The sequence below is a fragment of the Carcharodon carcharias genome, chromosome 17 (assembly GCF_017639515.1).
Source record: "Carcharodon carcharias isolate sCarCar2 chromosome 17, sCarCar2.pri, whole genome shotgun sequence".
Taxonomy (NCBI): domain Eukaryota; kingdom Metazoa; phylum Chordata; class Chondrichthyes; order Lamniformes; family Lamnidae; genus Carcharodon; species Carcharodon carcharias.
In genome coordinates, this window is record NC_054483.1 from 114404900 (window position 1) to 114416712 (window position 11813).

General features: G+C 44.2%; 1 protein-coding gene across 5 annotated transcripts in view; it reads left to right on the forward strand.

Moving 5' to 3' along the window:
- lzts2a (leucine zipper, putative tumor suppressor 2a) overlaps positions 1 to 8006 on the forward strand; it is a 184822-nt gene extending 176816 nt beyond the window's left edge. For all 5 annotated transcript variants that reach the window (XM_041209380.1, XM_041209381.1, XM_041209379.1 and 2 more), the window contains one exon: positions 91 to 8006. In XM_041209380.1, the coding sequence (XP_041065314.1) occupies positions 91 to 792 (702 nt within the window). In that variant the 3' untranslated portion in view covers positions 793 to 8006. The remainder of the gene's footprint in view (positions 1 to 90) is intronic.
- Positions 8007 to 11813: the final 3807 nt, after the last annotated feature.

Below are 11813 nucleotides of genomic sequence, written 5' to 3' on the forward strand. Positions count from 1 at the left end.
GATAAGGACAATACAGAGCAAAGTCCAATGGAGTTAAGGGAGCACTTTGCTAAACTAATCCCTTTTCCTGTTATTGTATTCATTCTGTAGGTTTGCCAGAAGTCAGGAGAGATTTCTCTTCTAAAGCAACAGCTGAAGGACTCCCAGGCTGAGCTTTCCCTGAAGGGGAATGAAATTGTCTCCTTGAAAGCGCAGCTCCGAGAAATACGGGCCGAACTCCAAGATCATGAGGATGAGATCCATGAGTTCCGGGATTCAGTCCACACAAAGACCTTGGAGCTGGAAGTCTGCGAGAACGAACTTCAACGGAAGAAGAATGAAGCGGAACTACTGAGGGAGAAGGTGGGCAAGTTGGAGCAGGAGACCACCGGCCTAAGAGAAGCCTTGGACAACACAAGACATGCAGTTGGTCCATGCCAGGAGCGGGAGGACCCCTTCCTGATGTACGAGAGCGATGAAGCCAAAGTTCAACGGCAAAATGCAGACAACCAACAGGCTCTGAGACAGCAGGTCGAAAAGCTAAGGGCTGAACTCATGTACGAAAGGAAGAGGTGCGAGAATCAGCTAGAGAACTTTGAGGTGGAGCGGCGCACTTGGCAAGGGGAGAAAGAGAAAGTGATTAGGTACCAGAAACAGCTTCAGCATAACTACATCCAAATGTACAGGAGAAATCGAGAGCTGGAGAGAGAGATGAGGCAATTCAGTTTGGAACTGGAATCCAGGGAAATAGATGGCCTTGAAGTGCGGAACAAGGACATTCGATTTGAGGAAATCACTGCAACGGAAATCTAAAAAAAAGATTTTAGTAAAGGACAAAACACCCATGCCAAATCTTGTGTTGAATAAATATAATACTGACATAATGGACAATCATAATTCTTTAACCTGTTCAAGTTTATTCAGATGTTCACAATAAAAGGACACCTAACGGCTTTGGATAACCTGACACATTCTCCTTGTAGGAAAATTTGGAGACCTTTACCTATTGCTTTCATGGAGGTACATTGTTGTCTTCCTTTGTTTCTATTAAGTGCTCTCCAATGTCTTGCCGTATGAGCCAAAGGAGGGAAAAATAGAATAAAGCAGTTGGTATTCACGAATAAAGGCTGTTTATACTATTGACAGTCACTGCTACTGAAACAGTAGCAGTGCAGCAATGCACAACACTAGCGGGCAGTTTGATTGGCAGTTCCTGATATTACAAGTGCTGGCGCTGCCTTTGAGTCAGTGTGTTTCCCATTTCCAAGATCAGTTGGCAAACAGTCATCATCACTCAATCACCATCACCAGACATAACAGGAATGAGCAATTTGGCTAATGGGCGAAGAAGCCTTTCATTGTAAAGGAACAAAAGCAATGACTACAAAGATTAATTGAGTGAGATATACTTCCATTGAAATGGAAGTATATCAAATAAAATTTGAAAATGGCATACATTATATTGGGAAGTGTCCAGGTAAAAGGTCGAGCCACCATTTATAAAATGGCATGAAATGTTGAAGGCAATTTCCTTTGTTGTTGGCCAACTGGAAAGAGACCTGCCATTTCTGCCATTTGTATATTTTAATATGTCAAACCCTTAGCCAAATTATCTGTGCTATCAGTTGGTTATTATTTTAATCACAATTCCATTGCACATTGCCTATTCAGGTTTTATTGACACTGAATGTTCCAAATACACACACAGCAATGAGACGAAACTGAACTTTCAAAACGGAACCCCACATTGAGGTTTGGAAATTGGAGTTGCATGCATCTGTGAAGTCATCATCCCATTGTGCCTGAGCCAGTGAAGGATGGGGTGGACGGTTCCTGGTTTTTGACCTTTGTCAAGAGAAGGAGGCAGGACCATGCAGTCCAGAGGCACTCCCGCCACTGTCAGTTCTGAAGCCCTCCAGGGTACTTGTGCTTGAATAGAGCAGGAACTTGGTAATGCCAAGTGACAGAAGTGGGGCCCAGGGGCTGTGGAGCTGTGGGCCATTTCCTAAAGCTTTTGAACGTCGTAATGATTGTGAGCTGCCTAGAAATGGGCTGGTCTCCTCCTCCCATGGGTTTTCAGGTGAACTTTCCAGTCCTGGGGCCGGGTTTGCAGAAAAATGATGCGATCCCCTTCCTGCCTCCTACACTCCCTCTGTCCCCCACTCAGAGGATGCCCCCAACTCCTGTTGAGGCTGCCAGCCCACTTTGTTCTAATTGCCTGACTTTGGAAATTCCAGTGGAATTAGGGAGGGTGTAACCGACTAGAACAGGGAAAGTCCAGCTCTGCTGTGGGCATGAAGGTGTGGGCTCAGAAATTTTAGGAACACATTGTTTTTATTTATAGAAAGCAATTAAACTCAGTGCAGAAGCATTCAGAGGAGAGCCAGAGCACTTCGTAGGTAACAAAACCTACCACTGGAAAAGGATTCCTTTACTGCACTAGCAGCTCTTTATAATGTTTACCATTTTGCCTCTGTAGTCCACCGATGTTCTTGACTGAAAGTTGAAGGAAAAAATGCTAGCTAATGCAATAGTGTTTTCCCTTACCCCAATTTTGCTTGATTAACGATGATAGGCATTGCATTCCCTTGGAAATTTTAACCAAGTAAGAAATGATAGAAATAATTTTAGAATAGCCGCAGCTATCCCTCGGCCTTCTCACATGCAGACAAGCCAATAGACCCGTTGCTGTGTCGGAAGAGGCTGAGTGCAACACTGATAACTAGGACAGAGCGATGTTAACTACCCCTAATAAATCTCCTGGATTTTAAACACACTAGCTCAGCATCTTTTCACTGTCACTGTTATTGGTTACACCAGTACTTAAGACAGAATTACAATGTTCGACCTGCCTGGAGGTTTGTCTCATATGGCTGGGTTGTAAAATGGGGCAGAGATGAAGAAGGTTCTGTGGTCATAAATGTGGCAAGCTGCGTCGGCGGTGGTCTGATTGACGACTGGTTGCCACCCGTGTAAGAAATCAGATTCTTTCCATAGAAAGAATTCAATGAGATTCAGAGCCTGTGAGGCAGGCAATCATCTTTAAGCTAAAGATTTTGACATTCTTCTGACAAGGTGCCAAGGCGTCCATCCATGGATTAGCTTAAGTCCATCCACACTCCACATCTACCTTTTCCAATATTTTGGCACATGATTATGAAGAGTATCTTACAACAGGTTTAGCACCAGAATGTAGCCCTGGTGCAATTCCTTTGCTTGTTTGATGTCAACACTTGTGGTTGGAAAGCCAAACAGTCCCTCTGGGATTGTCTCAGGACTTGCACCAGGTTTCTCATATTGCATCACACTTTCTGACAAATAATCTGAAAGGCACAAATATGTTAGATCACATACAAAACAGACTGCAGCATTAAGCTTATCTCTTTCCCTAATTCATTTACAATGTACAGTTTGAACAGAAGCCTTCATGAAGGCTCATTGTGAGTGATTTGTACTTTGTGGCTTGTGAATATCAGGAGAGTCCATGTTTCTGAAATGTAAATCCTGCCACATGCTCTCATAATAAGTCACTGATTTCTCTAGTATTATTCCTGGGCTATGACTGTTTTATGACTGAAGCTGTTCCTGGTTTAAGTGCCCCTCCTGTCCACTCAAACAGACCATGTCCAAGTGTCATCCTTGTGTTCAAAGCCCTCACCCTTTCCCATCACTGTAACCTCCCCCCTTAAAACATTCCGAGATCTCTCTGCACTGCTCCGACTCTGGTTTCTTGAGCTTTCCTGAGTTCAGCATTGGTGGCTGTGCCTTCAGCTGTCTAAACTCGAAGCTCTGGAATTCCTAGCCCAAATCTGTACATCTCTCTTCCCCTCCTTTAAAAGGTGCTCCTTAAAGTCTTTGACCAAGCTGTTGATCACCTATCCTAATAATCTCTATGTGGCTTAATGCCAAATTTTGTCCCATTACCCTCCAGTGAAGAACCCTGGAACGTTTTTAATCACATTCAAAATGCTATATAAATGCAAGTTGTTGGTGTCTCTAAAAAAAAAAGCAGCAGGAATATAAACCTATCTGTATTCGAAGTGAGCCAGCAAGGCACTCCCCAGTGGTTCCTTGACAAAGAGATTGGGCGGTGGGGAGAGCTGTAAAGAGGACGTACGTACTTTCCAATTGGTTGTGGCCCCATGGCTTTCAGATTTGTAATCTTATCCACAAAGTGTGTAGCATTGCTTTCTGTTTCCTCTAACAGTGTAGCCCAGTCATTGGTTTGTCAGCTTTAAATAGGCCAATTTAAAATGGATTAAAATAAAATAAAGTACAATAGAAGGCACACTGAATTAATAGCTGATAGATTTCACAGCCTTGACAAACTATGCAGGTCTTGCTAGTGTGGGATACCATAAACCTGTGACCTCCTCCCATACTATAACACTCCTTGATTCTATGACTCCTGCCATTGTCTTTTGACATATAATCTGATCTCACATGGTCTCAGGACTTACAAATTCCATGGCAGACCACTGGAATTATTAATTAGTGAAATTGTGTGCTCAATGCAACTTGACCTCATCTCTCGTATTTTCTGAACCTTGGATGAACTTCCTCAAGCAGCTGGGGCCAGTGTTCAGTCAGGATAACACGATGTTTGGGATCTTTGTTAAAACATGTCTGGGATGCTGCTGGTTCCCACACCCTGTCTCCTTTGGAATGCCTCAGCAGCTTGTGCTCATGTGAGTAGATAAAGTGTGCTGGACGAGATGAAATTAGTGAGGGAAAACTTCTGCTGCAGCTGCTCATGTCCTTGGCACGCACCCGCTTAAGGCACTGAGGCAGTCTCGCTAACCTCGAGAGCACAAGGGGATTCAATCGATTTTGTGTGATAGATGTAAAAGTGAGCCAGCAGCCAGTTTCACATCTCTCCTGATTAGTTTGAAATTCATTGGAAATAAAAGTGAGGAATGATGTAAAATAAGCTGCCGACTTATTGCCTGTTTAACATTATTACAAAGTTCAGATCTCGCCCAAGGCGAATAATTCGTACTTTGTTGATATTCTGAACTTCAACAATCTTGGAAAGAGATGAAATATTGATCACACATTGATGAACCGGCCATAAACTTGGAGCTTCGACCCGAGGGATTGGTGTCTTCCGTACTCTTACTGATTTATGTTGGAATACCATTCTCTGTATAGAGCCAGAAGTCCAATACCATGTGACCGTCTGTTGTAAAGCCATGCTGGAAGGTAGTAACAGGATATTTGAGAATGGGGAGCATCAGACTATTAGGGCAGCCAGCGAGGGGGCACATATTCATCCTCTCTTCACCAGAGGCGCACGCATTTCCTCCAAGTTCATGGGAGGGAGTTATGGCCAACTTCCCTCAGGTCGTCTTCCCCTTTCTAGTTCATGGGCGCCAAGGCAAGTTATAGCAGATTTACTGCGGTCCCAGCACAGACCAGGATTTTAAAACCAGGACTGTCCTATTCTGCACCACATTGGGGAAAAGTCTCTGCCCCCTGTCAGTGTTGGAGGTGATGTTATGTGGCAGGAATATGTGAAGTGCTAAAAACCATCAGGGGTCATTGTGGTACCTGGCTGCTATCTTGACGAAGAGGATCCTACCAGCTTTAGTAGAACCTGTCCGATTCTCATCCCATTGAAGTGAATGGGACCAAAGTTGGGCAGGTTGTAGAAAGATCTTTAGCAGGTTACCACCCAGGCAAGAGATTGCAAATGACGCCCATTGTCTCTCCCCGTTTCAGTGAAAGTTTGTTTTAGTAAAATGTATAAAAAAACATCTAATCAAATCCACATTTTTTTTCAAGGTAATAGCAAGTCAACAACCTTGTACCATTATAATTTCAAACCAAATACACCGAAACATGGTAGAAATGCTGGGGTGGGTGCAATTGTTGATTTTGTTTTCAATAATATCCTTTTATCATTTCAGTTGAATGGAGGCTTGATGTTACAATTAGACAGTGCTGTGGTGGACTCTGCACAGTCCCACACAATCTAGTGGACCCCGCTTAAATTGGTGCCACAAATTAACAATCTCAACCCATAAAAAGGCAACAGGCAGTGCAGGGGACGCCCTAGTGTTTGCACTCACTTTAAAAAGAGCACATTGTCCACCTGACTTAATTCACCAGCTTCTTTGTTTAGCTCTATTAAAGGGGTAGTGTTGCCTCATGAGAGGGTTCTCAAGCAGACTTGTTACAATCTCCAATGTGGAAGCTCTTCATCCAAGTTTACCTCTTAATGGGATGCTGAGCCTAATGTTGTTTTCATCTTATTAAAAATGAACAGATTCATGGCACCAGATACAGTTTGAGATGCAATTATGTCCATACAGTTGCAGCCTCTTGGTGATTAAACTTGGCAGCTTTGCAACACAGCAACACCACCCTTTTAAAGGATTAAATGAAGGTTAAAAAAAAGACCTTAATGTCCTGGCGTCAGCTCACTAAATAAATCACTTGACAGGCATTCTACAGCAACCTGAGATTTTGAGTAGACAGAAGACTGCCACTAGTTGTTCCTGCCCTTATCAAACACTTTGTGTGTAATCTTCTTGGTTCAAATCACAAAGCAAGCAGATTTTTTTTTAAAAAGCGGGCTTTATTTCAGTACTGTTTTGCATTGTGTGAGAAAGGAATGAACTACAAGTAGTGACTTTGATCAAGCAGAATTGCTTGGGAACACGTCATGCCATGAAAGAAATGAGGCAAGTTTGTGCAATGCTGCAGATAGTGCAGCAAAGAGTTAAAATTCCAACCTTAACATGAACAAGCCCCAGTCCTGCTAGGGTTGCCAACCTTCCAGGATTATCCTGGAGTCTCCAGGAATTAACGATTAATCTCCTGAACACTGCTGTGGGCAACTCTGGGAGAAAGATAATTGAGACATTGATAAAATGTCTTTTTTCTTTCAAAATGTTCTTTAGACACTTACCTGTTACAAAAATATTGAAGGTGGGGAACAGTGCTGTTTGACTGGGTGGTTGAGAAGTCGTTGGACGAGAGGCTATGTGATGAAACCTCCTAGATTATGCCCAAAACATGGTTGGCGACCATGTGATTGAAGAAGGTAGCAAGCTGATAAATGACAGGAAGTGAATCTGCTTTGGTTTTTTAAAAGAAGTTTTTTTTATTGGGTAAGTTTCCCTCTTCAAGGTTTCTCTTCCCTACCCTGCTCTATTGTCCCTACACCATCCAAAGATTAGGTCTTTGATGATGTCTTTCAAAATGGCCACTAGGCAATGTATGGGAGCGGCCTGTGATGATCCTCTGATCTTCTCTGTAAATAACTATTGGGAGATATATGAGTGTAGCCAGTAGGGGAAGGATTTGGCCTCTAGTCAGTCCCCTCAATGCATGATGAGACTGTTGTCTAAAAGTACAGCACTGAAGGTTCTTCTATCTGATGTGAACCAGACATGAAAGAATTCTAGGGAATACTACAAGTACCCTGTAGAGACTTTATCTATCGTTCTACAGATCTTTCTAATCTCAACAAAAAAAAAACATTTATAGAACTACAACCTTGAACTTTTGAAGTGTGTTACATTCTGTCTGGAGGCCAGAGCCATAACTCAGAGCACGACACATATTCCAATAACTCTTCTTTGGTGGCTGTTTGTCGTTTTTGGAGAAAAAGTGTAAATATATATACGGTCATTACACTTCAGCTCTTCCGAGCAGCAAGATTGTAAAATTGATTATTATGTGCATTTTATGTTGGGAGTTTGCTTAATTAAAACATGAACATCATCTGTACATTATGACCTCAGAAGCTACTGTAAATAATGAGGGGGTTGATGCAGCACAGTCAATGTTTTGTGGTCACTGTCAAGCTTATGTATTTAAATGATCTCGTGACTAGATTCATGTGGGGCAACTCACATTAATTTTTGTTTACTTTTTAAGTCTTGCTTTTCCTTCCTGTTTGATGTTGAACATGGTGTCTGTAGAATTCATCTCCAAATTACTTATTTTTTCACGCTGTACATTTCCTGTATAAAACTGATTACAGATCATTGTTTCTAATAAAAAAAAAGTCAATGATCTATACTTAGTTTTTTTTTTAGTTTTTTTTGATCCCTGTTTTACAATATTACTGATCAGGGCAAATTACCAAAAATATTTGTGGTGGAATTGTGCAGTGTGTTAATTGGGTTTGTGTCAAATGCCATTGTCAGCTAATTTAACAACGATGGGAACCGGTGGGCTAATTCCTCTCCCTCCCTTTCTCTGCAACTTCCTCCAACCCCACACCCCTCAATTTCAGTGGTCTTCCAATTCTGGCCTCTTATGCATCCCTGGTTTCCTTCGCTCCATCATTGGCTGTGTACCTCCAGCTTTCTAGGCCCTTCTGGATTTTCCACACTAAACAGCTCTGTCCCCCATCCCTCCTTTAAAAGGCGTTCCTTAACATAGGAACTGGATAGGCCATTTGGCCCCTCAAGCCTACTCCATCATGGTTGATCATCTGCCTCAATGCCACTTTCCTGCACCATCTCCATATCGCTTGATGTCATTAGTCTCCAGAAATCTATCGATTTCTGTCTTGAACATGCTCAATGATTGAGCTTCCACAGCCCTCTGGGGTAGAGAATTCCAAAGATTCATAACTCTCTGAGCAAAGGAATTCCTTCTCATCTCAGTCTTAAATGGCCTGCCACTTATCCTGAGATTATGTCCCCTGGTTTTAGACTCACCAGCCAGGGAAGACATCTTATCTACACCCACCCTGTCACGTCCTATAAGAATTTTCTAAGTTTCTATGAGGTCACTCCTCAATTCTTCGAAACTCTAGAGAATTCAGACCCAGTCTCCTCAAACTCTCCTCTTAAGACAATCCCACCATCCCAGGGATTAGTCTAGTGAACCTCTGTTGCACTCCCTCTATGGCAAGTATATTCTTCCTTAGATAAGGAGAACAAAACTGCACACAATATTCCAGGTGCGGTCTCACCTTAAGACCTACCTCTTTGACCAAGCCTTCCTCACCCCTCCTAAATTTCTCCATGTGGATTGATGTCAAGTTTTGGCTCATGTGAAGTACCTCAGGGCATTTTACTATGTTAAAGGTGCTATGTAAATGCAAGTTATAGAATAGAATCACAAAATGGTAACAGCACTAAAGAAGGCTACTCGCCTATCGAAACTGTGTCAGCTCTTTGCAAGAACAATTTAGCTAATCCCACTCTCTGGCCCTTTCCTCATTGACCTAGGTGGTGGGGTAGCTTTGTTACTATGAGATGGAATTAGTATGGAAGCAAGAAATGATCTTGGATCGGAAGATGTAGAACCCATATGGGTGGAGGTAAGAAATAACAAGGGGAAGAAGACACTGGTGGGAGTAGTCTATAGGCCCCCTAACAATAGCTATACTGTAGGATGGAGAATAATCAGAAGATAATGAGGGCATGTAAAAAAGGCAGTAAATTAATCATGAGTGACTTTAATCTTAATGTAAATTGAGAAAATTAAGTTGGCAGAGGTAGCCATGAGCAAGAATTCATAGATAGTATTTGGGACAGTTTCCTAGAACAATATGTTGTGGATCCAACCAGGGATCAGACTATTTTGGATCTGGTGATGTGTAATGAGGTGGGTTTAATAAATGATCTCAGAGTAAAAGATTCCCAAGGAAACAGTGACCATAACATGGTGGAGTTGAGCATTCAGTTTGAGAGTGAGATACTCGGGTCAAAAACAATTGTGCTAAACTTAAATAAGGATAATTACAAAGGAATGAGGGCAGAGTTGGCCGGAGTGGACTGGGAAAGGAGTTTAGCAGAAAAGATGGTTGGTGAACAATGGCAGATGTTTAAGAAAATAGCTCATGGGCAGAATTTTCCCATTGGCTTGTGGGAGCGGGCACCAAACACATGCGAGTAAAATGATGCGCGGTGACATTGGGCAAACCTCCTGATGTCACCGCGCGCCATTGCTAGATTTCGTTGGGTGGGCATGCAATGCTCTCCGATGTGCGCCCACCATTAATTAACGGGCCACTTAAGGCCCTTGATGCACCAAGTGACCGCGATTTTTCGGCGCCCGTGCAATCTTCGGGTCAGCGCACGGGCGCAACGGGCAGGCGGGTAGGAGACATTTGTATAAACCTCCTCCATGGGCAGGATAAGAGGGCTCAGTGGGGTCGCGAGTGCACTCTCTCAAGTATTGATGTTTCAAAGTTACTGATACTTGCCTGGGTGATCTGCAATACTTCAAAACACATACCAGCTGCTTGGTCTGGACTCTCAATCTTCAGGTCCGCACTCTGTAGTGAGGAATCTTTTTTTGGGCCTGCATGTTTCAGGAAGCCTTCCCTTAGCCTGGAACTGGGAGCTGAACTGTCCACTGGAGGCCCCTCCTCTGAGGAGGAAGGGAGGGCTAGAAGGGGGAGGAGGCCAGGAGTCCACATTCAGCCTCCAGGGGAGCCACCTTTGGGAGGACAGGCGCAGGCATAAGGGGCGCAGGGCCAAGAGGTAGTCCAAGGTGGAAGGGGCTGCAGAAGGTGCCACTATCTTACTGCCAGGATATACAGGCAGTGAAGCAGCTACCTCAATATGTCTGAGGTGCAGTGCCGAAGGAGGCTCCATTTGTCAAGGGAGACAGTCAACTATATCTGTAAGATGATTGGGCCTGAGATCTCTGCTAACTGTCTGGGTAGACACCCCATGCTGGTGGCGTTGAATGTCACAGCTGCCCTCAACTTCTATGCCTCTGGCTCCTTCCAGGGGTCGGTGGGTGATCTTTGTGGTGTCTCCCAATCAGCTATCCACAATTGTGTCAAGCAAGTTACAGACGCTCTGTTCAGATGGGCGTTGTCCTTCATCCACTTCTGCTGGGACCAAGCAAGTCAGACACATTGATCCAGAGGCTTTGCGGCCATTGCTGGCTTCCCTCGTGTCCAGGGTGCTATAGACTGTACAAATGTGGCCATCAAGGCACCAGCAGGTGAGCCCGGTGCCTTCATCAACAGGAAGGGCTTCCACTCCATGAACGTGCAGATAGTGTGTGATCACAGGATGCTGATTCTACAAGTCTGTGCAAGGTACCCAGGCAGCTCCCACGATGCCTACATCCTGAGACACTCCCAGGTGCCGGGGCTCTTCAGTGCTCCAGCCCGGCTGGATGGATGGCTGCTGGGTGACAAGGGCTATCCCCTCAGAAGGTGGCTCATGAAGCCTCTCCGCTATCCAAGAACAGAAGCTGAGCAGCGGTACAAGAGGAGCCACGCCTCCACAAGGGCTGTGGTGGAGAGAACCATCGATCTTCTCAAGATGCGCTTCCGATGCCTGGACCGCTCAGGGGGCGCACTCCAGTACCCTCCAGATCGTGTCTCAGTGATAGTGGTTGCATGCTGCGCTCTCCACAATCTTGCGCTGGAAAGGGGGGACGCAGTGGATGATGAAGATGTCGATGTAGTGGCTGTGGCTGCACACGATGAGTCCAGCAGTGAGTCTGAAGATGAGCACACACAGGGGAATGCTGAGGGGGTAGACACTGACCTGGGCATGTTGCAGGGAGACAGTGACACCTGGGAGGCTTTAATCCAATGAACCTTCAGCTAACACACCACATATGGACCTCCAGGACAAGCCTGGGCTGTATGCTCTGTATCTGAGACTTGTGCAAAATTTGCCTGGTTAGGAACATTATCTAGGATTCCTTGTTAATGAAGCTGAATGTCCCACAAAGCACACATTACATTATTGGAAACCATCCACCTGCAGAAGAAAAGAGGCACCCTCATCCATGGTCACATGTCTGAATTTATTTTCGCAACCAAAGAAACTTAATGAAACAAAATGAAAAAGGTGTTAAACATCACACCAACTCATAAAGACGTAATCTCGGGCCAA